The following is a 25,786-nucleotide window of genomic DNA, read 5'->3' as shown; positions in this document are numbered from 1 at the left end:
CAGGGTAATCATTTCAGTTATTCTGATTCTTTTTAAAGAAAATTTTCTTAGAAATTCTGAACTACAAACTTCTCTTCTCCTTTGTAACACTCATGCCTGGAGTGTAGGTGAAGAGGTAGCCATGGGTTACCCATTGAAGCTGATGGCTCTCGAGCAGACGATGAGTCTTCCCACCACATGGGTGGTCTTCGATCAGTAACTCTCCATTGCTAAAGATCCATTTTTTGTCGTATTTATAGTTGACTTCTTTTGAACATTTGAAACCATTGTTGACAAACATCATAGAAGGAATTCTACGCCAAGAAAATACCATGCAACATAGTGATGATGAACAATAAAGGAGGTGGACATGATAAAGGTTAGAACCATGATATGCATAAGCAATACATTGTAAAGGGTCAGACCCATGATGGTTCACAAGGTGGATCTAAACCCTAAACCCTAAACCCTAATCCACTTTAATTACATGGATAAGTGACTTGAATAGGCTTTATTGTATTTTTTAATGTGAATGGAATGGACTAACCTTAATATTTGTCACATATGCTAGTAAATCACGGAACACTTTTAATAAAAAATAATATAAAATTTAACCGATTTCTCCAAAGGATATATTAGGGTTTGTTCTATGTTTTCCCTAGTGAAATGGATCAATTCTTAAGATAATATATATTAAATATTTTTTAAGTAATCTATGCATCTTTAAACTTTGGCCAATATCTTTAGTTTATTAATAAAAAAGTTTAATGGACTAATTTTATAATAAAATATATTTTTTAATATAAATTAATAATAAGAGTGAGAATTTAAATACTAAAAAAATAATAATTTTATAAACTATTTTGATATTATAAAAGTAAGTGTTTGTTTAATTATTATTTTTTTATATAATTAATTAATTAATATTAATTTAAAATTTTAATTATTTATTATTTTATGTACACTTTACACCGCACTTTGAATTGTGCACAGGCTAACACAAAAAACAATATTTTATACTGCATCTTACGTTGCACAGGGTAACACAGAATTCAAATATGAGAATGCCCAATGCCTTACACTTGTTACTTACATGCGAAGTAGAAGGAGAGGGAGGTTGTCAAACTCCCCTTGAGAGATCGACCCTGACGAGGGCTGCTGCCTCCCCTCCCCTCCCACCAAGCAATGAAAGGGATACTGTTATTGTAAAGCATGTCAGGACCCTTCAGATTTGATATCCCAGACTGGAATGTCCTACACACCACAATTGAGGAAGGGAAGTTCCGCAACAGTAAAGGGCTGAGCCCTCCTCGCCTGCGCGACTTTTATCGGATAGTAAATTGTTGCCTTGATAAGAAAAACTCCTTATCCACCAATGTTTAAACACTACTCGACTTTGAGCTTCCCACTTCACTGCTGAGAGGTACAACCTCCTCAATCAAATGCTGTCACTCCATGCCCATAACCTTCTCGTCCCTCTCATTTCCCTTCTCCCTCCAAAACCCAGATCAAAAACCCTCGCTCCGTCCACCTCCGAAGCTCTAAACCTCCCCAAATCCCACCTTCTATGGCGACCTCGCTCCATTTGTTCCCGCGCCACCGCCTCCGACGAGTTCCCTGTAGACGAGACCTTCCTTCAGAACTTTGGGCCCAAGGAGAAAGAAACCGAAGATGAAGCCCGCTGCAAGAACTGGGTCGAGCGTGGCTGGGCTCCATGGGAGGAAATCCTCTCTCCTGAGGCAGATTTTGCAAGGAAGAGCTTAAATGAAGGCGAAGAAGTGCCGCTCCAGTCCCCCGAGGCCGTCGAGGCGTTTAGGATGCTAAGCCCCAAGTATCGGCAGAAGAAAATGGAGGAGAGTGGATTGACTGAAGACGAGTATTATGCTAAGCAATTTCAGATTAAAGGGGAGATTCCGGAGCCGTTGGAAACCGGTTGGGAGGGACCACTGGCGCTTAAGCTTGTTCCGCCCAGGGATTGGCCGCCAAGGGATTGGAAAGTGGACGAGAAGGAGCTCGCGTTTATTAGAGAAGCACATAAGATGCAGGCAGAAAGGATTAATTTGGAGTTGGAATCTCTGAGGAAGGAGGATGAAGGAATGTGTTTGGAGAGGTACAAGGTTTTCTTGAAACAGTATAAGGAGTGGGTTGCGGCGAACAAGGATCGGTTGGAGGAAGAATCTTATCAGGTTGGTTCCTTCTTGAAAGAGACTTGGTATATCATATTGGGCCATTTCAGTTTTGCACTTTGTCACCAACAAGAGAGTTTATGTCTTTTCTTTTCTGTTCATTTTAGTTTGATCAGGACTATTATCCCGGAAGGAGAAAGAGAGGGAAGGACTATAAAGATGACATGGTATGTCTTATGCATTTTAATAAATTACTTATTTTTATGCCTTGGTAGTTCAATGGATTGCTATACTCTACTGGAATGATCTTTTTTAACCAGTTTGATTTTTGTCGCAGCTTGAGCTTCCATTTTTTTTTCCTGGACAGGTGAACCCACTAGACTTCTTTTACAATTCTTGTTCTATGTTTGAGTTAATTAAATTTCTTTCCTTTGGTGCTTATAGAATTCTTCTACTTGGGCTTTACTGTGAAGCAACTGACAACTGCAAAACTTCTTGAAAAAGATTTGTGCAGGAAAAGTGACCACTATTCATCTTTACCAGGGAGCGTTTGTCGACATTGGATGTGTACATGATGGGTAATCTGTACCTATTGTTTTATAGTGTTTTATTTATGTTCTATGACCATTCTTGTGCCCAATTTCATTTTTAGCATGCCTAGTGCTGTTTCTGGAATAAGTTGAGACTGAGAAGATATCCATGTCCAAGGTTTACTTTATTGATATACAGTTATTTTCTTCAGATGGGTTCCCATAAAAAGAAATGATTGGTATTGGATCCGTCATCACATAAGAGTTGGCATGGATGTTATTGTTGAAGTTCTGGTGAGTGGCAATATATGAGCTCATTTTACAATTGAATTCAGGTTTTACGAGCATTATTTGTTTACTTTTGTGTTAATCATAGCTCTTCCCCAGCATAAAATGGCTAAAGTGGTTTTTCTATGTACAATCAATTCATTTAGTGCTAGTTGTTTCATAGTCCAGTTATGTGTAGTTGGCACTTGATGGAGAAAAAAGAAGAGTGAGTGAATATTTAAGTATGCTAGAGCTGTCGGAACTACCATTGAGAACCTGTTAACCAACTTGATTTTTTTTTTTTAAATATTACTTGTGCCAGTGATGTTGAGGGAATTTAAGTGTGTACTCTCTTCCTGTTTTTATTTGTATAATTTTAAGCTGTCAGAGGCTACCTAAAGTAATGATTATCATCTCTTCCATGTGTATTTCTACTAAAAATTGTTCAGTAAGTGTCATTCATGAGACATAATAGCTATTTGCTGATTCCTTGCAACAAATGATGCTAGATCATTGATTCTACCCCAATGCAGGTTCTCACAAGTATGTTCCAACTTCCAGTTGCCAGAATATGACTTGAGGAAAGAGAAAGCTGATGGTTATACCGTTGATCTGAAATCCATTTAAATGTGGTGTCAAAGCAAAGGGTCAAGTAGCAAAACATTTACATAAGTTCACAGATGAATGAAAAATTAAAGGATTTTTGTTTTTTTAAAAGATGAATAGAAAACCAGCCAACATTTAAAAAAAAAAAGCAGGAAAATCAGTAAAACCTTAATAAGTTTAGGTGATCCATTTTGATCATGCATACTAATGCACTCGAGAATAAGATTATCCAAAGAGAAGTTGAAGCGGAGAACAGCCTTTACATCTGACCTCTAGGCACCGTAGATAGGTTAAAAAATAACCTTTACATCTGACCTCTAGGCTCTGCAGATAGATATCAATGAATCTTCTTCTTGCTCTTGTCTAGAGGAAATAATATGCTATGTTAGCAAGCATTTTTCATGGACTTTTTTCGTTTTAGCCTTTCACCCAGTGTTTGAATTCTTTTTCAGGAAAAAAGGGATCCATACCGCTTCCGTTTTCCAATTGAATTGCGTTTTGTTGATCCCAATATTGACCACCTTATGTATGTACTCTATTCTTTTTTCTGTTCTGTGAGATTCCTTGTAGTTATTGCAACTGTTGTTTTATCAATTATCCTTTTGAAAATGATTGATTTGCACCAAGCCCAAGCAGGTTACAATTTGTTTATGGAACAGTGATGCCCAGCTAACATGAGAGTGGAATTGGTATTCTCAAATAATAGAATCAAATGCTAATAAAAGAGTACCAAAGCATTCTTTGGCTTCATACCAAATGCCTGCCTTTTAGTTTGTACTTTCTTAATTCTTTTTTATTCTTCTGTTCCCAAATGCAGCTTCAACAGGTTTGACTTTCCACCAGTATTTCATCGGGATGAAGATACAAATCCTGATGAATTACGTGTAAGCTTCTCTAGTTAAGGAAAATTGGTTCACACAGTGTCTCTATTAACTTTACTTGAACATTCTAAGTGATGCTTGCCTTGCAGCGAGATTGTGGAAGACCCCCTGTTCCAAGAAAAAAACTAGACTATAAAATAGAAGAGCAGCCTCTGCTATCAAATCATCCTTATGTTGATAAGGTATCTTCTGATCCACTGCTCTCTGTCTTTTTCTTTTAATTCAATAGGAAATTAAAAATTAGAAAAGTGTGTGCCTTCAACAAAATGGATATCATGAATTTGTTGTTTAAGTGGTTACAATTATTAATTTGGATGACAACGGTAACATCAAACTGAAGGGTTAGGTGATGAGGTTCAGTAGGTTGGTGTGCCACTGACCTACAATGGGTGGCTCAACTGTAGGTTAGCCTGCTAAAGTTGAAAAAACGTCAAACAATCAATTGTAATTCTGTAAATCACGTAAAATTATTGAAATATGATTATTTTTATAACTTAATTAAATCGTTAACTACTTAATGAGTTTCTCTTCCATTTTGGATACCATTCATCTCCTAACGTCACAAAGGATAGTCAATTTAGGTTTTAGCCAGGGTCATGTTGAGCCAACGCCTTGATCCAGATCCTATACTATTGTCAGATGGGGCATAGCAGTGCATGCATGTTGGATATCAAAACACATTACCTGTTTTTCCTATTCTGTGTTAATTGGATCATGTGATCTGCATTGTCTTTTGTCCCATCAGTATGGATGTCCAAACCCATAATTCAGACGTTCTTTAAAGTTAAATGGATGAGTTTTTACTTTATCCTAATCTTGAGAAAAAAAGGCTTCATTATAATGTTTAGATCGTCAGATGCTTATGATATCTGGAGAAGGTTAAAAAAGGGATCACAGTATCAAATGGTCTTGTCTCAAAGGTAAAGTTTCCACTTTCTGTAAAATATGCATGTCTCTTTGCTGAGGGTGTGTCCATAGAGATGTTTCACTCGTTTATGGAAACCAATGCTACATAATCAGGTATTTCTTGAATTTTGAGGTTTTTTTTCTTTTTTGGCTGTTATGGTTATTCTTCTATATTTCATTTGCCTGTGCTTCATGAATCTACTCTTTTTAAGCTGAAACTGCTTTCTCATTACTTTCAATCTAGTTCTACTCTCTCCCTCTATATATTTATACATATCTCTCACAATGCAGAGAGCTGATTTTAATATTAGAATCACTTGCTTGCTTGCAGTTGTGGCAACTACATGTTGCTGAACAAACGATCCTGGATGACGAAGAGGCAAATCCTGACAAGTATAAAGACAAGAAATATTTGGAGACAATGATGAATACAACTGTGGAAGAGGAGGATAGTGTTGAGTATACGAAAGCATATTTTAAAAAGGCTTTAATCCCAAAGATGATTTTGGTAGGTAATTTTTCTCTCATTTACATGTATTGGTAAACCCCAGTTGTACTGGTTTTTATTGATGGATATCTTTGGCAGACAACAAATGTGAAATATCTCGACTTGGAAGCTGCTCGTGCTGAGAGACAGGTGCATACAGTAGTGACCCTATGACTTTTTTTAAATTTGCTTTTAGTGTGCAGGAAATATCTGGTAAATTTTGCTTGACAAACATGATTCCTTGTGTCCATTAATACTGGTAGTGCATCTTGTTGGCCCACATGTGGGAATCTTAAACATGCATTAATCATTCAGCAGAACTAACTTTCTCTGTTTCTTTTTTCCTTTGTCTTTTTCTTTTAAGACAATAGCTTTCTTCTGTCTTAAGGGATATACGACACATCAATCCTTTTCAAGCATATTTTCTTTGTGTGCAATATCTTTGTAGTGTTCCAAAGTTGTTGCTCTAGCCTCTATGAGTTTCTCAAAGTATGATTTTCGCAAATCAATCTGCTTTCTTGCTCCTGAACCATGGTTTTATTTGAATATACAAAAGTCCTTAGGAAACTGTGGATTAAATTGAGAAGATTGAAGTCTTGAATGATGTGTATGGTACAGCACAATAATAAATTAAGGAAGGAAGCTCAAGAAAGAGGTGAGGTTTTTAAAGTAACGAAGTTGAGGCGAAATATTGAAATGGATGAATATGATTTGATTCATTGGAGACGATCACTGGAAGAAAGAGAAGCTCTACTCAGGGATATTAGCAGGTATACTTTTTTCTGACTTCAAGAGTTTGGAATTAATCATCTTGGGCAACATCCATTATAGCCTTGTAGGTAGATGGAGTGTTGGAAACGATTGGATTTAATACAGGAAAATCATAACATGAATAATAAATAGGTCGAATGTTAACCTAATAGTGTACACATTAGTATTTGCTACGTAGGCATTGTATTTTACTGGGAGAGTAATCTGCCCTGGAATTTATATGTTACTTGTATCTTGTATCTGATCTGTGGATATCTATTTTTGCTGGTCAGCCGAAAAGCACTTGGCCTTTCTTTGGAGGAACCCGGAAGATATGTTGATGAGAGTTACTTTGGAAAGGATCAGTATGACCCTACCAATCCTTTGTACAGATATGACTATTGGGGAGAGCCCAAAAACTCAGAAAAGAGTAAACAGGAAAGAGAGACTGATGCCCATAACAAGTCGATTGTCGGCAAGGGGACTGTCTGGTATGAGATGTCCTATGAAGATGCCATTAAACAAAAAATGAAGACAGAAGCCCGAAAAGCTCGAGAAGCCCGAGAGATGCCAAAGGAGGTTGCTGTGGATGAAATGCAAGACAAAGAAGAAGAAGAAAAAGAAGATGAATATAATGACGATATTGACTTCGATTATAGCATTTTCGGCAGTACAAACTCAAGTTCATCAGGCATGCCTCTTGTCAATGGAACAGAATCCCCTAGTATGTCAGATGAAGGAATGTTCGGGGGTTAGATCTTTGCTAATAAATTGTACTATCAATCCAGTTTTGTCTGATTGTATAGTAATTAGTTGGTGAAGAACCACATGCAAATGCAAGCCGTTGCACTTGGAACACAAACCACGAAGAAACATGACGTTAACTGCCGAAGAAGACATCTTTCTTTCAACCACCTCTGCCAAATACAAGTCTTATTACACTCACTGTTGGTTTGTACCCAGAAAAAAAAAACATTCAGATTGCCCCATCTTGTTGGAATTTTCTGCCCAAATACACTAAAATCTAACATTTAATATTAACGAAAACCACTGGAAGCCCAGGGAGAGGATCGATCCTCTGTCACTCCTGTAAAAGAGAGGGTTATTCTTAGCCTACATTACCATGCCTCCGTCGATGGTGAGCACCTGGGGCATACAAGGAAGGATCAATTAGTTTATGAGCAGAGCATGTGTGTTGTGTGTGTGTGCGCGAGTGAGAGGGAGAGTAGACTCTTGGCAGAACGTGCTCACTGAGCTGACCGAGTCACAGAGTTTTCTAAAACTACCAGTCAAATTATGTACTCGATATGAACTTGTACGCATAAAATAGATGATCAAGATCTACTTTCATGTCTGTAAAAACTAAAGGCAAAAACTCCCTCTTCTTTATATTACTTCCTGAAACAGTTTTGTTCTCTCTGTTCTTTCACTTTTTTTTTTTTTTTAATACTTCCAGATTTCATCACAATAGTTCCTTATATATTAATGTCTAGTTGAAGTTGAAAATATCCATGGCCAAAACCAAGTTTCCTCATTCCTGCACAATTAGGTCATCAAACGAGTACAGAGACAAATGATCATACCTGTCCAGTAATGTAACTCGCTGCAGGATTAAGAGCTAAAAATTCTACCAGTCCGGCCACTTCCTCAGGCTGGCCGTACCTCCCTGTACAAGAACGAGTTGAAAAATGAGATGTACCTTCTATAATTCATCCTCCTGCTTCTAGATGTAGAAGACTATTTATGAGGATAATAGGTATACCATTTTTTTTTCTTTTTAATGTTTTACACCAATCACAATTCAAGAAATGATGAAACATAAATAACAGAGTCCTTATCGATCCAAGTGAAGGGTAACATGCAAGTAGGGTATTGAAGTGTTAACATACAAAATCTTCTCTACCGACAAAAGGTGTCAGCTGACCCAAAGTAAGCTCCAACAGTTTCTAACATTTTCCAAATCTAAAATGCTCAAAATTGGTGCAAAATGCACTATCACAAAACCATCTAAACTGCGATTAACTGCTTCTAGCGTTTACTATGTATGGTCAAACATGTGTAATTGGTAACTCAATTCCTGACTTATTATGAAGCAATTTGATAGATCCAGTCTCACCTAAGGGAATGGTATCCAGGATCTTCTTTTCAATATCCTCTCCAAGCTTGGCAGTCATATCAGATGCAATGAACCCAGGGGCAACGGCATTCACCTAAAAATAGAAATTCTGTCAGAGTACATATTGCTTTTAAAAGGTAGTGACTCTTTCTAATAAAAATAAAACAAAAAGATAAATTTAAATAAACAAAATTACATTAATTTTCCTGCTTGCATACTCCTTTGCAACAGATTTGGTTAAGCCAATGACCCCAGCTTTTGCAGCACTGTAGTTTGCTTGACCAAGGTTGCCAACCAGACCAACAACAGATGATATATTGATGATTCTTCCCTTTACCAAATAAAAATGAATCTAAAATCAGCATTTTCATCATAAATGAAATGCCAGACAAAAACAAAGAAAAAAGTAAGAGAGAATCTACTGGAAATTGAGGGCCAACATTGGGGTGCAGTGCAGCACTACCATTTTGCATTTATCTTTTCTTTACCCCCCCCCCCCCCCCCCCCCCCCCCCCCCCCCAACTTAATTTTACCACTTGAACATATTGAGCTTTTTCATAATCATCTTATCTGGCATTAAACTCATATCTGCTGCTGTGCAGGTTTGTGGACCCAGCAACTATGTATAGCACACCCCAGCATAAAGAGCATTTGCCTTAATCTTATTCAGAGCATGCAAGTACAAGTACAGCATAAAGTTTCAAAAAGTAAATAAAAATCAAAAGATTTTTGGAATTGTTACCTTCTTCTTTTTCATCATAATTTTGGTGGCAGCCTGCAAACAACAGAACACAACAGTTGATAACAAAAATAAACTTGAGCCATAGGCACATAAATCAAAACAATCTACATAAACCCACCTGTGTACAGAGGAATACTCCTGTAAGATTCAAGTCAATAACCTCCTGCCACTGAGATTTCTTCATCCTCATCAATAAAGTATCTCTAGTAATTCCTGAAATGATTGTGCAACACACATGAATAACAAACATAATATCCGCTAACCTCAACAATTTTGAGAGAAGGCTCTGATGACATGTGATGTTCATGAAGGTAAGAAACAGAAAACAGCATTAGCTACTCAATGGAAAAAGAAATCCAAACTCAACCTGCATTGTTGATCAAAACATCAACTGTTCCCCATGCATCAACAGCCTGCAGTGATGAAAAAGACAAAAGGTCAGTGATTGTAGATGCCACAGAAAAATTTACAAAATAAACTAGTACTCAAGCTTTAGCCAATTATTGCTGACAGTTTTCATCATAGCTTCCACATCAGCTTCTTTTGAAACATCTCCTCCAAAAGTAAGAGCTTGACCACCCAAAGCCTCAATCTGTAAATAAGACAGAATGATAGTCATGTTTGCAGAACAGAAGTCATAAGAAATTTATGTGACAGAAAGAACACTAAGCAGCAGCAGTTTAGAAGAGAGATATGATGCAACAATGATCAGTTATCTTCAACTTTAAACAGTCGAGTTGATGCTAGAAAACTGTCATTCCTGATGCAAGCACAATTCACACTTCAGACAAATTTATCAGAGAAAGAGAAATATAATAGGGCTTACCTCTTTGGAAACCTCTTCAGCCTCCTTTGATGACCTTGCATAATTTACAAGTACCTAATCCAGAATTAAAAACTTAAATAAATCACTAGAATTTCTACTAAGAACTGAGTGAGCAAGACAACAAACCCTTGCCCAGGACATATTTATAGGCAATATGCCAGTATGGAAATGATATTACAACTAAACGAGAGCAGAGGTCGGCAGTTCAAACCATAATTTGCTTCTACAACAACTATCACATTTTAAGTGATAAAGTACCAGACCACTTGTTACTGATTCTTCATTCTAACCAACTTCTCTATCAGTTTTTAGGGCCCTCAAGATAAATGGTTCTTCTGGAGATGCCAGTCATAAGGGTGATTACCATAGTTCAAGATGTCAACGGTTGAAAACTTAGAAAATACTAAGGAATTTTATAAGAATAATTAAAATTCTTAAACTATCTTGAGGAAAAGAGAAAGGTTAAGTACAAAGAGAATAGAACAGAAGAGCATAGACTAAGTCTGAAAAATGAAAGGTTTTACTCATTTACGTTACCAAAAATCTTTTTCTATAACCAGTTATCTATCTTAGATTTTCAGGTCGAGCCCGGTTCTATCCTAAAATGACCAGCCACTTAGGAGGCTTAGTGCTCAACACTCCCCTTCACATCTAAACTTATACATAACGGGCCTGGGATGTAAGCACAAACCCTCTAATGGGGCACTCGGACTCCATTATAGAGCCCACAACACACAGATAACCTGGGGGTACAAACTAAGCTTTGGCCCCACACAAACAACTTACTCTAATACCATGTTGGATTTTTTAGTTGAGCCCAATTCCATCCCAAAATGACTAGCCACTTAAGAGGCCTAGTGAGACGGAGGATGAAGCCATGGTGTGGCCAAACACCAAGGTGGAAGACTGTGCAAGTCCAGTGCACAGCAATAGAAGCAATGGCCAAGGCCAAGTGCAATGGCACGGCCCAGAGGGGCGCACACATATGGCTGGCCCAGCATCAACTTTAGCAAAAGAAGACACACTTGAGCTTGCCAAACGGATGGCCAAGCAACAAGGTGCACAACAACCCCAACAGCCAGCTCAGACACAAGGCAGCACGCCAGCAGACACTTCTGGCGGGGCGAAATGGGTTGGGCGCAACCAGGAATCCTGGCGGGGCGAAATGGGGTTTCCTCAGGACGCCAGGCGCAGGCGCGCACGCGGCAGGACTCCAGGCACAGGCGCCAGGCGCCCGCGGGCGAAATGGGGTTTCCGCCAGGCACCAGGCGCCCCGCGCAAAATGGGGTTTCCTGAGGCGCCAGGCGCCAGGCGCCCGCGGGCGAAATGGGGTTTCCGCCAGGCGCCAGGTGCCCCGCGCGAAATGGGGTTTCCTGGGCGCCAGGCGCCCCGCGCGAAATGGGGTTTCCTGGCGACCAGGTCGCCAGGCGCCCTGGTCTGGCAGGCGCCAGCCTGACCAGGTCGCCAGGCGCCCTGGTCTGGCAGGCGCCAGCCTGACCAGGGCGCCCCTTGACGCCAGAAACCGAATTTTTGGGATCTGACGGATTTTTGAGCGTTTTTAGAGATTTCAAAAGGCCTAGGGAGAGACTATAAATAGAGAGGCCTCTCCCATTGTAAAAGGGTCGAAAAATCCTTAGCCTTCTTTACTCTTTTGGTGTATAGAGAGAGTTTTTAGCCTTGGCCTTCAAGAGTGTTTGGCCACCCTTTGTAACCTTGTATTCTCAATACAAAGTAGGCTTTTCTCTTCTATTCCTTGGTGTTTTCGTTGTCCCATTTGGCTTGTAACTTCTTGTGTGAAGTATTGGTTGGAAGATCTGAAGCTCAAGGAGGCTGACTAGTTCTTGGGAAGAGCTAGGCCGCACGGGGTAGATATTCCGCTTGGCTAGACGGACCTAGCCCAAATCTAACCGCGTGACACCTAGTGTGCAACCTTATAACCCATTAACTTTTCTTCTCATTTTTCAATGTAGGACTTTTTCCTACTCAACAATATATACATGGGAACAAGATTATAATGGACCAAAGTCTGAATAAAAAAGGCAAAATAGGTAAACCAAAACAAGTTAGCGAAAATCAACTAGCCTAGCACCATCAGACCAATCCCAACTTGGTCTTGCTCAATACACTTGAACAAACAAACATAAGAAAAATAAATTGTGAGATCAAATTTCCACTCAACAGAACTTAACCCAGTGTAGCCTGTAACCGTTAGAGATTCCTATTAATTTGAAACAAATGTATCTGATGACATAATGAAAGATTAAAACTTGTAGCATTATGGTATTCAAAAGCACCAAAAAGGATGCAGGCAAAACTTAGATCAACAAACTTTATAAGATGAATTTTGGAAGATCATCTCGGAAAAGAAGAGGGAAGTCAAGATAGAAAAAATTTAGGAAAGACACAAGGAGAAATGGAAGAGCTAGAGGATACGTGAAAAGGAAACTATATGAGAAAAAGAGCTATAGCTATGACAAAGGACTGATCCAACACAAGATGCTGCTGGACATCATGCCCAATTTTGTTTAGCTTGCCGGCAACATTATTCGCCAAATCATGAGTATGAGACCAAAAATAAAAACACAGGAATATCGAAAATGCATAAAAAATTATGATCGACTCTCCAGGAGGGATCAGATTTCTTTGAGAACCTGTTATGACATTTTCAAGAGTCTCCTTCCACAACAAGGTAACCTGAAACTTCTCTTTGAAAATCCTCAGACAAGTAAGAAGAATTCTAAGCTTCACATTTTTTTAGGCAATGATACTATGATCTACCCATATTGCCTTCAACATTTCCTAAAACTCCACAGTCCCCAACCTCTAGGTTCCCTTCAGACTGCCACTGAAGTTCAAGTTTAAAGCACAAATGATATTTATGGGGTTTGTCTGACATATACCAAAATGTGTGGTGGGATTTGTTGATTACAGTGGATGAGCTGACAAAAAAATAGAAGGACAAGGATGACATGGATGGGACTTGTAAGGACATGAAAAAGACAAACCAGACAACAAACAGGTACTTGGTAGACTGCACAGCCCAAACTAGTATACCACTTAAATTGGCCAAATTATTTTTTATCACAGGCTTATAGAGTAAAAACGAGTTACTGATTGTACACACATTTTTACAACATGCAATGACTATTTCTTTTCCAGTAAAATTGTGAGATTGATGATATATTGACTCAAGTATATGACAGAAATAGAAAAATAAGATGGGCTTAGGGATGACCTTACAACCAGCTTTACCCATAGCCAATGCTATTGCTTTGCCAATTCCTCTAGATGCTCCAGTGACAACAACTACAGGTGCCTCTACGTTTTTGTCCACTGCAACACTAGCTTGCTCAACAGCTGCAATCCGTGTCTGCACATCTGTGCATGCCATTGCAGTTAGTGTGCTTAGCTCTTGCAAAATCAATGAACTATGAGAGCTCCTAATATGAGAGTTCGTACAATGCCAATTAGCAGCAACATAACATCTAAAGATGTGAAGTGAGAATGAAGATGTCAAAGATACAGATGATCGAATGCCAATTAATATAAGGCAATGAAGTAACCAAAAATTCATGAAGTTTCAATGAAGTTAAATACGACTATAAGACAAAGAACACAGACAAATGGTGTAACAAAACCAAAATGGTTGGATTTTAAGCAAAACTTTTGATACTCCCAAAGAGCATCTTTTGCCAAGAGCCTATTCAGCTTGAGCAGATAAAATATGAATAAATTAGTATACAACCACCAACCATGGGGCCAGCCAAAAAAGAGCATAACAGACTGTTCGTGAGTTAGATGAGACAGACTCCTCCATATTCGTCACCAGGTAATAGAAGAAGTTACTCATTGGTGCTTGCAGCATTGGGATATAGGTGAGCTAGACTCACCATGTCGCTGCTTTGGCCTAGTCACTAGAAGCAAGAACCAAAGTGAAGTTCTTCATCTGGAGTACATGTATAACGCTATCCTCACTTTCAACAATCTCTGGAAGCATGGTGTTGCTCCTGCCAGAATGTTGTGCAAGCTCTATAACTCAGAAGAGGAGACTGTCAACCACCTCTTGATCCTTGCCTCAGCATTGCACCCATATGGAGTCATTTCCTTAGTCTCTTAAACCTCCAGGGTGCTCAACCACGCTCCTTTGAGATGCTGATACAAAAATTTTGCTCTCTCTGGCTTCCTCAGCTCACCTCCATTATTTGGAGAGCTTGCCAAGGGTGATCTGGAATAAGAGAAAAAAATGGCGTTTCAGGTGGGAAACCTCCCACCTGCAGCAGCTTATTGCAGATGCCATGTAGCATACTCTCTCATGGGTCTCATCCAAACCTACTTTTGAAGGAATCCCCGGCGAATATTGGCAGCAGCTGGCATCTTGTGGCAAATCTGTCTAGATCCAAGCCTGCCATCACCCATGTTTGAAGTTCCCTAGCTGCTGGACGAATCAAGCTGAACTTTGACGGGTGCGCTAAGGGCAATCTGGGCCCAGCTGGGTATGATGGTATTTTCAACGCCAGAACAGGGATGTGATCCTCTCTTTCTATGATCTGCTGGGGCAGACTTTTTCCATTTTTTCAGATATTAATGTTGCCCTCCACAGACTTAGACTGTATAGGCATTGATTTCCGCCTCCTTGAGGTTGAAGGCAATTCAAAAGCAGTCATGAGTTGGTGCCAGCATGACAGGAAGCCTCCATAACGATATCAGCTTATAGCCATAGCTAAGGCAATTCACTCATGTCAATAAAAGTGCTAACGGCATAGCTGATAAGCTTGCCAATGAAGGGGTGGCTCAGCAATCTCTCATTGTTCGGCCCTCCACCTCCTTGTAATTGCCTTAGCTGTTTGGCTTCTTGGCAATAAAATCACTTATCATCAGAAAAAAAAAAAAAAAGTGCCTTGGCAATAAAATCACTTATTAAAAAAAAAAAAAAGAGTGCTCACAACAGATGCTGATAGTTCTGTCCCAACCAAGATAAATAATGCAAAAATACCTGACAGCCAGACGTAACCTGACCATATCCTAAGACTTACTGCATAGGCATTACATAGAAACATCAAACTCCAGGAGATCGGTCTAACAAACAAACCAGTCACAACAAGAAGGAAAATAATAAAATAAAGGCCGCATTTCTTGATACTAAGATAACTCTTTCGTCAATCAACATCAGATAAATTACGAGAAATCTCCCTCAATCGATACCTAAAATTCGATGCCAACTCTGTAAGGACATTCCAGAATATATTTTACAACTAGGACTTGGGCATTTAAACTCCCTTGACTCTTACAAGCACAATGGCTATCAACCCCAGATAAAAAAATAAAAAAATAAAAAGTGTAGGGCACACAATAAATAAAGTTACAAGCCTAGTGTCATTTAGCTCATCAGAGCAACATTCATAAGCTTTTACATTTTTAAAGACAAAAATAAGAAAACTCAAAGCAAATCATCACAGAAGCTGCATGCAACATACCTGACGTAAATACCAACAAAACCTAGACATACAACCATCTTTCATCAGCCCTCAATTAATTTCCACCCTCATTTGCCGAGCTCACCCCCCCCCCCCCCCCCCCCCCCAAAAAAAACAATTCAACCACATATACGACTTATATCACCATTAAACATCCCCTACACCACTTTCTCTCACGTAATCCATCAAACCAAAACACGCAAAAGGAGAAAAAAACATTTCAAGACGAAACAAAGAGCAAGAACAAACCACGAGGAAAAGAGGCCGAAGAACTCTGCAACCCAATCCGCGGTTGGATCTGCATCGACCGTACATTTGTCGAAATCGGCGAGAACGTCCGAAAGGAAGCTATCTTCTGCAAGGATCCAGCCCCGGAGATAGCGGTTTTTGCGGAGAGAGAAGCCGGAGCGAGCGCCATGACAATCACTAGACTTCCCGCGGCTTTCAGAGAGAAGAGCAAGGAGGAGGTGAGAGTAGCCAGTCACGCACAAGGAGCTTGGCGACGAGGGGAGGGGGGTTTTAAAGGAGAAACAAATGCGTCAAATCTTTGGAAGCTCCGAAGAGGCGAAAGTGGAATCGATGAAACCCAGACAATGCTCTGCTCTTTGTACGGCTCAACTGCTACTGTAAACACCTGTGTTTACTAAACTGCCCTTCCACCTTGCCGGAACCTCCCTGCTGATCCTCTGGATTTACACATTCAGACCCGATCGATCCCGCGAAGTGCCTACCGGCCACCGGGATCATTAGATTCTTGTACCCGAATAAAGATCGTGAAGTTGAGATCGGGTTAGTGTGACGCTAGAGCTGGACTTGGGGTGCCCCCTGACTACATAATCAGAACCCAGAGAGCATTGAGCTGGAATTAGTGAGAGGCATTAAAACACGGAATAACATCGCTCAGATTCTCTCTCAAACGTTTGAACTTTTGCAACTGTTAGTAGAGAAATATACAAAATTGACCATTATGTTAGCCAAGCGTATGCCGCGTTTGGGTGGCAGGTGCAGGTAAAAAATACATTCAGGACGTGATAACTTCCCTTTATTAACTACATAATTAATATGTCATGTCAAAACAAACGCTACCCAACCTCAACCGAATTCAGAGTGAAAAGTCTAACATGTTGATTTTTGGGTCCTTTGATGGTGTAAGAAGAATGAAACAAGAACGGCATTGAAATACACAAAAGTTACACAAGGGGGGGAAAAACTGGGAAAAAAAAAAAAAAAAAAGGAAAAGATTGAGAGATGTGCTTCCATGTATCATCATCATTTGTATCTTTTTACAGTTTTACGGGACCCTACTACATCTTCCCTGCGTATAATACTGCCATTAGGGTGGTCCTGTGCTTATCAAGTATGAGAGATGCGATTTTGTATTCTTTTGAACATCGTACTTGTGTCAAAAATGATACCGTCAGCTCCTGAAATACTGAATCTCTTTTAAGCATAACCTCTCTCATATACATAGCAAGTACAGCTCAACAGCTGGCCAAGCTTTAACCCAAATCATATCCACCCCACCACCAGACTGCAGAGTAGCGCTTCCATGAGCAACAAAAATCTCAGGCTTTCGTATACCTGCTTTTCACCACAAATCTGCCCTAGGACCACAACTTTACGACTCTTTCTTCTTCCATCAACTGTAGTCAAACGTATATAAAAGGGACTGTGACTGTGAACTTGATTTTTCCCATTTACATAGTGCAGAAACCAAAGCCAGCCATGGTGTCTACATAGGTCCCTCCAACCTCAATCAAAAATATATTCAACCTTTTGCTGTACCTCATTGTAGGGACTGTCTAAATCAATCAATTTCACCTTCCTCAACATCATTAAGAGGAGGCGATTCAGGCCCACACTCCTCTTCTTCCTCGTCAACTTTCATATACAACCCAAGCTGCTCCAATGGATTATTTCCCAGTAGCTTAAAACCACCTATTCCATCCTGGGAGTGCTCCGGGCTTGTCTCATCAACTGAACTAGGTAAATGCTCCGTGGGGGCTGAGCCCAGCATCTCGAGATCCTTTAAAAACTGACAATTCTCATTGATTTCAACAGTCTTTTCCATCTGAAATGATGAAAATATACCTTTCAGCCCAAACAAACAGATGGAACAAAAATACTCCACTGCCAATAAATTAATTATGTATATACTACCTTCTGCAAGGCTTGTCGTGCAGCTTCCCTTTCCATTTCCCGCTGGCGCTTAGCTTCAGCAGCCGCCTCTGCTTCAGCCTGCCTGCGAGCATCCTCAGCAGCTTTTGCTTCAGCCTGCAATCGAGCCTTCTCTGGTTTCAAATTAAAAGTAATGTAAGCTTTCTAGGCATTAAATAACACTCCTCAGTGGAACACTGAGGCAGTGATCATTTGTCTCATTCCTCCACTGCAAACTGCAATAGTCCACAGTTCTACAGAAAAAAGAAAGAGATTAATACACCAAGCAAAGAGCCCAAGTTCATACCCTCCCTTTGCTGTCTCTCAAGTTCCTCCCGCTCCCGCCGAATTTTCTGAGGATCCCCTTTTTCACCCTGATTGTACAACAATTTCAGAATCCAAAAACATATGCAACTAAAACTAAATAAATCAAAATATAAAAAACAAGAAAAATGTAATTAACAAACCTGATCAAGCGCCTTCTCTCTAGCTCTGAGTATTGTATCAGCAAAGCGGCTCCTTAATACAGCTGCCCGATAAAGCTTGTCTGGGGAGACCTGCCTCTGTGATGGAGCATTCTCCCCTAAAAACGTCCATATAGTACAAATTAACCCAGATACGCCAAACCAAGTTGCTTTCTAACACGGACATCTCATATTTTCTCTTTTATCAAACTCATCAAGTCCTTACCCTCTTGACAGCTCTCAGCCTCTGTCTGTCCTGGCTTACAATGGTTATTCTGTCCGGCTTGATCTGTGCCAACAACAGATACTGTAAGAAAATTAGAAATTTTAATAAGAAAGCTAAAAAAGAAAATAAAGATTTTCAATACAATTTTGAATGTAACTAAAATAAAAAGCAGATGAACCTCAAAAGAACTCACTGTTTCCACTATGTGGGTCCACAAGATCACTTCTCTCCTGGTCCAAAGCTGCTCCAGAAGCGGCAGTATCCTGTATGTCACAAATAAAATTATGGATATTGTAACTGCATCAAGGCATCTCTACGTTTTGTAGTAAAATAAAAGATTAGCACTCAATACAACAAATAAACAACTTCATGAAAATCTCCCATCATGGATCCAAACTAATAACAGACCCAGCTGGTTTCCAGTGCTTTTACCTTCACAGCATTGGCAGGAGATGAAGCTTTAGCACCATCAGAATCACTTCCAGATGAACTGCCAGAATCAGAATCTGCACCAAGATCATGAAACTATGAAAACCAGATGGTCAGAAATCATCAAAAGAGTTTGAATCAGCATATGACACTGGAAAAACCAAAATACTACATGGAAATAACCATTCATGACTATCAAAAGATAATTACATTTATCTTTGAGTATCACAATTTCATCATTTACACAAATGATACAAGGAAAAAAAATAATATGAGCAGAAATTTATAAAAACGTTTGGTTGCAATGGAGCCAGAAGCTCAGCAAATCCAGGTAACGGAGGTTGAAAATCTCAGCAAGTTCTCCATTCATTTTAAAGCACACAATGGCACAGACAAGGAATAGGGATAGCAGTGGTGCCTTGCAGAAGAACTTAGCAGAAAAAAATAGGAAAAGGAATCAGTCCTTGAGGTGGGCCAACTATGAACAGAAAGGAAAGGAATTCAACGAAATTATTAGCTCTACTGTATTTCCTCAAGCAGAGGAATAAAGAAAGGGAACCAATAAGTGCCCAAAAACTCACATTAAGGGTCTGTTTGAAACCTACAGAAAATAAAAGAAAATAAAATAAAAGAGGAGTGTTATTTTCTGTTGTTTGATAGCAGAGAATCATGGAGATAAAAGAAAATAAAGAGATATTTCTCTCTTTATTTAATAAACTCTCTCACAAAATGACGGAATTTGGGGAGAAAATAAAAGAAATAGAAACTTGAGAGAAAATTTTAATCATCGAAATTTTAAAAATTTACTAATTTTCTTTTCTTTTTCATTTTCCATGTGTATCCAAACAAGTGAAACTATATTTCTCTTCCATTTTCTCTCTCATTTTCCATGGGCATCCAAACAAGAGAAAATAAACCTCTTTCTTCTTTTTTTCTCTTTCTTTTCTCTTCATTTCATTTCTCTCCACTTTCTGTGTTCCAAACACAGCTTAAGAAATCATTTTCACTAATACGCACCAATACAAAACAATGACCAATATACTATGTTTGACAACTGGGGCAGACCAGATATCGTGTTGGATGCAATTCATTCTTCGCCTGCCTGAATTTAAAAACAGCTTTGCTAACAGACATGGCTAACCAACAAAGCACTTTAAGACAAAAAAGCTCACAGAAACGAGATTTTTTTCTCAGATAACACATATGTAAGAAGAGCATAGAGTGACAAAAATAAAAGATAAACGATAATGTAACAGTGGGCAAGAGAATGAATGATATTCAAGTTTGCTATTATATACTTTTCATTCCAACCTGATCATGTCCTCTAAAATTTGTTAATATATCCTATCATCATGACAATGCACTTAGATTTCTAAGATCTTTGTTCTGAGCATTATACATAATGCGCATGTCAATATACATGATTCAACTTTTTTATCCTCTATGTTAACAAACAACTGAAAATTGTGTAAGGTACGGTCTCCCTCTCCAACTGAATTGTGGATGCACAACTTTTATGGCAGTTCTAGAGGTAATCTTGAACCAGCTGATGGCAGAGTTATTAGGGACCTTCTGACAATATTTGCCTTTGAATATTCTACCCCCTTTGATCGGTGTGACTCTACAATTGTGGAGTTAAGGGCCCTTCAAGGACGTAGACAACATAAATCCCTTCTACAAGCCCTTTGTTCATGATCATTAAAGAGGACGCAACAGCCACCACCAATTGGGTATCTAAACTCCTCAAAGCATTTTTTTATGTACTTTAATGAGATTGAGGACTTACTTAGATCTATCTTAGTTTCTACGGTTCAAAATCTTAGAGGCGAATGGCATTGCTGATTCCAACCAGCAACACCTTGTGATCGGTCATAGCCCGCTGCCCCTTGATAACCCTTTCTAGTATTTGCTTCTGCTCATTCTATCCTTCCTTGATAATATCCTCCTTAGGCAGTTTTCTTTCTAAAAGCTCATTTTTCACCATTATCTGAAACAAATTATGTAAGGTACAGCCACTGGGTAATTGGTCATTAGATTCAGATCTACCGGCTTAATTCATTTATTCATGCATCAAGAACACTTTGGCCTCTTTTCTTTCTAATATAATTCAATTGTAAATTAGTAAGAACTGCAAATTGTATATATAGTAAAGATGACAGTTCAACAACAACACAACTATTCAGAAAGTCTAACAACCAAGAAGCAGACACACATTAGCTGGACTTGAATCCATGCTAATGTCTTACGAAGAATGATATAAACAAGATTGTATTTGAAGAGAAAAGTTATGTGACTTATATCTGTTGTAGCATGCACAGTCATTTGTTTATGTCTTTCTCTTTAAACTTGAGGTACCACAAAGGAAGTTACTACGCTTAATTGATGTGAGAGAAATAATTTTTATTGCAATGCAGGAGAACTGTTCATTTCTTTCCTGCAAGGAAGAATCCAAGCAGACATACTGGGTATACTTTTTTTTCCAAATATTGAGGTTATCACTCAGTGCTAAGTTACATCCTTGGCGTTCTTCTAGAAGTCCTTTGTGTATATAGTCAAAAATTGGTGCCATGAACGACTCATTTATGCCCAAAAACCATGGTGCCCAAATCAGAACCAGGTTAACATTGATGGCGTCAAAAAATGACATGTCAAACCAAAAGACTCAAGAACATATTTTTAAATTATACAATGCTAAACTGGGATACAAGTTGGTGGATGAAACCTTGAAAAAACCACATGCAAGGTTACATGATGAGAATTCATGCCGCACAGGTGTGTGGTGTCTTGGGTTTCTTCATAACTAATATTCAAGATTTTTCACAAAGAAAGATAGATGTAAGTTTGTCACAACACTATATATGAGAACCATTTTGTTTTTTTTTTTTAAATGAGAACCAAAATTGAAATTGATGGAAGTGAATTAAGAAAGATTTAAAACAGAAAAAGCTCACTAATAATGCAAAGTGAAAAAGGATGCATATGGACTACAAAGTGGTAGGATAATAGACAATTTTCTTTTTTTTAGTGACCAACAGAAAAGAGAGGTCTTAAACACCTCCCATACCACGTCTAACCAGCTCATTATCTCAAGCAAGCAGCAATTATAGAAAATCATTCATTCGGAAGTACTTTAAGGATCATCTCCTTGATCCTTAGCTCAGCTTCTGTAACATACCTAAAAAAGCCTTCAATTAGCACCTACCATCACAACACTTTTAGGAAGCAACTGCAATGTTTTCTCTTTGATCGGTTATCCATGATAATAGTGCCCATATAACAAGATTTTTTTTACAAAAATAATAAGACTTATTTCAATCTTTGGACAACCATATAGCACCTGATCCGAGTTCCAGAACTCCGGCACGAAAGAATACCATCGCAAAAGCATGCAGACAATAACGAAATCTGATTCATATCAGCTCAAAATTCTTTTTTACTTCTCTTGCAGGATAAGTTCCTTTCCAGCAGTCTCACATATTCCAGTTTACAATTCATCTTGTATGAAGTCAGTATTATAGTAAAAACAACATGATCAAACCAAAATGAAGGACAGACAAGCTATGCAGTTTACATGGTAATGAAAAACAGAAAAAACAGAACCAGGCACTATATGCCCAACCATCAACACAAATAATTATTATCATCGAATGGCTGCTGCCATCTGCAGGTTTACATTAAAAATAAAATAGGTTTAACTGAATAGAATTCAAAATGCACTCAAAAAAATTTTGCAACAGGATAATGATTAACAGCGAGAACAAGACAATCAAATACGAAAATGACAAGTCAAAACAAGCACAAACCACTGGATGAAGAACCCGAATCACTACTGGAGCTACTTGAACTGCTACACTTTCTGAGGGCTGTATCTTTTTCTATTTCTACAGGGGGGTAGCTCGAGACTGGAAGATCATTGCCACCAATATCTACATCCTCATCAGCTGGTTCATTGCCTGTGCATATGGAAGTAAAGAAATAGAATATGTTAAAAATATACTCTGTTATCACTAAAATTTCAGGTTCTTGCCAAGAAAAAATGTACAACCTTTGCAAGGCTGCATTGATGAATTGCTCAGACCAGATTCATTCAAAATCTGCACCAAAACACACTACGAACATAAGTATTCAACGTGAACCAGAGCAAAAATCTGTACACTATTCTGTGGGTATCAGTTCTAGAACTTAACAGAAATAAAAACAGTACCTCCATTTCACAAGGCTCAGCTTTCCCTAGTTCTGCCTGCTTCCCATGCAAATAACCATCAACAAGCTTCCTCAATGTGAACAAAGTTTCATCACTGAGAGCATCAATATCAACCTCGATCTCATCTTCACTGGTTTGATTCGCACTGAAACTGTGGCTTCGCAGATAGTCAATGATATGTTCTGGCATATCCCCCTGGAAAGACTCTAAGTCTCTGCTCAAACTTTGCTTCTCCTCAGCTGTCATGATCCGCTTGATGCTCTCCACCTTGACTTTATGATTTGTTGAAGATGGCTTCTTCTTTTTTGGGCGCGCCAATGGCTTTGATGTTTCAACTTCTTGTGGTGGACCTGGCTTTGCAGGCGCCAACTGTGGATCAGATACAGGAAGCTTCTTCTCAATGGCCTTCCACCTTAGTTCAAAAAATTTTCTGAGTGTATCTGCCATAACGTGGAAATCATTTCCAGGAGGATTGTATGTCATTGCATTGGAGAAAGTAAGCCTCACATCCCCCAAAAAGCCCAAAGGACTTGGGTAGTAACCAGAGTCAAGCTTACTTTTTATTGACCCCAAATCCATAGGATGTTTAATTACATTAAAGTAATCAGGAATGTTCAACTTGATCACGTCAACAGGTGTATTAAATACCCACCCAAACTGATGTGTCATCAACTTCTTCAAGAGTGTCTCACACTGCTTCATCAACAAGGCAGACATGTTGCTAGTTGGCAGAGGAGCAGGAACAGCCTGGTTTACGGGTTCAAACCTACCAGACACACCTCGTTTCAGCCGCGGCCCTCCATTCTTGGTGGGTGCAGGCCTCTTTTTCCCCTGTCCCGTTGATAACTCAAAAGATCTCTGGAAATTTTCAGCAGCAGGCCTCTTGCGCCCATCATCACAGCTTCTAATGCCGCTGGAAGAAGAAAGAGCAACCCCATTCAAAAACCTTGTAACAAATTTCTTCTGAAGAAGTTTAATCTGTTCAAGATCAGCTCTTAGCTTCATTTCTAGTTCCTTCTTATCAGACCTAGACAACTTGGACACTGATAGAACTTGAATAGGAACACTAAAACTGTCACAACTATCCACATTTAGACTGATACACTTCCTTTTAGGGGCACAAGAATCTTCTGAAGCTGTCATTTCTGTGTCCAAACGACCTGAGCTACCAAAACCTTCAGATTCACCCATATTCTCTACAGCATGGCGGTAATCGGGAACAAAAGTAGCCGAATAGCCTCCTTTTGAAAACCTCTGTGTTTTGCCCATCATTGGAACAAAATATTCTTGCAACAGATTTATGGAATCCTTCTGTTGCGTGTACTCAACTAGAACTGTTGGTGCCATAAGCCTGCTTCCTCAAATCTGCACATATCAGCCACGCCAATAAAACTCGTCCCGTGAAACAGCTTCAGAGATAGTATCTTCTCCCAAGCTCAAGAATCAAAGGATCAAAGTTCAAACAGATACCAATCCTTTTTGCCTCGCGGACGTTAGCGGATTTAAACATTCAGTAGCATTGCTGTTATCGATTTGTAATATCCGTGCTGAAGTGTATGAATTTTAAAGAATTCCCACAAAATGCCACCAATTTCTTTACGTATATTAAATAAATCAGGATCAACCTTTCGTCATTCTTTTTTCGCACCAGTAAACAAAAGAGATTAACACACTTACGTTGATACTCGAATCAGCTTCGGTCCGACTGCATCAATGCCCAGATTCACGCAAGCTCAAATCCAAAACCCTACTTTTGCGTTGAACCGAGATCTTTTTTGTTTTCACTGATCCAACTCGGAAAACCTAGTCCAGTGGTCTCGAATTCCCTTTAATAAAGCATTGTCTGCTCACCCGCCGGACCAAGAGACAAGAATGACCGTCCTCCTTCCGGTTGCAGCTTCCACAAGAAATGACACAGTAACCAGAAGCACAAACAGAATCGAACAATAACACTAACCCTATATCCAACATAAAACCCTACCGAGGAATCTCCTAGGAATGTCGAAGAGAAAACCAATATACAAAACCCCAGGAGGCAACTCCTATGAATGGCAAACAGAGAACCAAGATTCGCAAACGGAGGAGATAAACAAAACCGGCCCGAACCTACCGTTATGTATCTAAAATTCAATTGAAAACCTGGATCTCGAGCATGGCCGCCAAGAGAAAAACTAGTAAGTAGAAACCCTTCCTTCCTTTCCTTCACCTTCCCCTAAAATCGACGAAGAGCAAGAGAGTGGGAGAGCGAGGGAAAGCGAGAGTTGCCGAGGGCCAAAACCCCCAGGACCAAACAGAGCGAAACGAAACAAAATAAAAGCGTTAAAGAAAAGAGAAGCTATCGACGATCGTCCGCGGAAATTCCCCCTCTACTTAAAGCCTAGCGGAGGCAACTCCTCGCCATCTTGACCGTCAGATCTGTTTAATCGTACCGCTACACCGCTGTAGTTTTTCTGACCATTGATCTTCCTCTGACGGCTTGGATTTTGTCTTGGTTTTAATGTAAATCTGGACGGTCTATGGCTAGCGAGCTTTTCTAACTCTCGCTTTGGAATTTAATTTGACTTCCTTCGTTCACCTTTTCATGACGCGTCCCAGACACGTGAGATGTGACCGCCA

The 25,786-nt window shown here is 39.3% G+C and overlaps 3 protein-coding genes across 5 annotated transcripts; 1 reads left to right on the top strand and 2 right to left on the bottom strand.

Annotated features, from left to right (window-relative positions):
• The first annotated feature begins 1,348 nt into the window (after positions 1–1,348).
• LOC137953610 (protein PLASTID TRANSCRIPTIONALLY ACTIVE 10-like) lies at positions 1,349–7,317 on the top strand. The gene is made up of 12 exons (XM_068801055.1): positions 1,349–2,165; positions 2,273–2,332; positions 2,443–2,472; positions 2,610–2,683; positions 2,848–2,929; positions 3,961–4,034; positions 4,326–4,392; positions 4,479–4,571; positions 5,627–5,803; positions 5,882–5,932; positions 6,401–6,552; positions 6,826–7,317. Exons 1-12 carry the CDS (start codon positions 1,422–1,424, stop codon positions 7,286–7,288), a joined length of 2,067 nt encoding a protein of 688 aa, XP_068657156.1. The 5' UTR covers positions 1,349–1,421; the 3' UTR covers positions 7,289–7,317.
• Positions 7,318–7,412: 95 nt separating this feature from the next.
• LOC137953620 (3-oxoacyl-[acyl-carrier-protein] reductase 4-like) lies at positions 7,413–16,448 on the bottom strand. The gene is made up of 11 exons (XM_068801066.1): positions 15,940–16,448; positions 13,452–13,594; positions 10,217–10,270; positions 9,902–9,982; positions 9,758–9,803; positions 9,509–9,603; positions 9,391–9,423; positions 8,845–8,979; positions 8,649–8,742; positions 8,116–8,198; positions 7,413–7,678 (listed from the first exon to the last, which is right to left on the bottom strand). The coding sequence occupies exons 1-11, from the start codon at positions 16,106–16,108 to the stop codon at positions 7,646–7,648; spliced, it is 966 nt and encodes a 321-aa protein (XP_068657167.1). The 5' UTR covers positions 16,109–16,448; the 3' UTR covers positions 7,413–7,645.
• Positions 16,449–16,791: 343 nt separating this feature from the next.
• LOC137953587 (transcription factor GTE10-like) lies at positions 16,792–25,493 on the bottom strand. 3 transcript variants are annotated; one of them, XM_068801035.1, is made up of 11 exons: positions 24,848–25,493; positions 23,171–24,535; positions 23,012–23,060; positions 22,770–22,919; positions 18,970–19,043; positions 18,731–18,800; positions 18,538–18,618; positions 18,315–18,430; positions 18,155–18,221; positions 17,851–17,981; positions 16,792–17,761 (listed from the first exon to the last, which is right to left on the bottom strand). In XM_068801035.1, the coding sequence occupies exons 2-11, from the start codon at positions 24,515–24,517 to the stop codon at positions 17,498–17,500; spliced, it is 2,349 nt and encodes a 782-aa protein (XP_068657136.1). In that variant the 5' UTR covers positions 24,518–24,535; positions 24,848–25,493; the 3' UTR covers positions 16,792–17,497. The 3 variants fall into 3 exon arrangements, with proteins under 3 accessions (XP_068657136.1, XP_068657130.1, XP_068657144.1); XM_068801029.1 differs by having other exon boundaries at positions 23,171–25,493; XM_068801043.1 differs by having other exon boundaries at positions 18,538–18,600; positions 23,171–25,493.
• Positions 25,494–25,786: the final 293 nt, after the last annotated feature.

This window comes from Aristolochia californica, unplaced genomic scaffold (genome assembly GCF_029961685.1).
Source record: "Aristolochia californica isolate CCGP_79_NKW_82.1479 unplaced genomic scaffold, dmAriCali1.0.hap1 SCAF_1, whole genome shotgun sequence".
Lineage (NCBI taxonomy): Eukaryota > Viridiplantae > Streptophyta > Magnoliopsida > Piperales > Aristolochiaceae > Aristolochia > Aristolochia californica.
The sequence above is the reverse complement of the archived record's forward strand: the minus strand, read 5'-3'. Positions and strand labels throughout refer to the sequence as shown.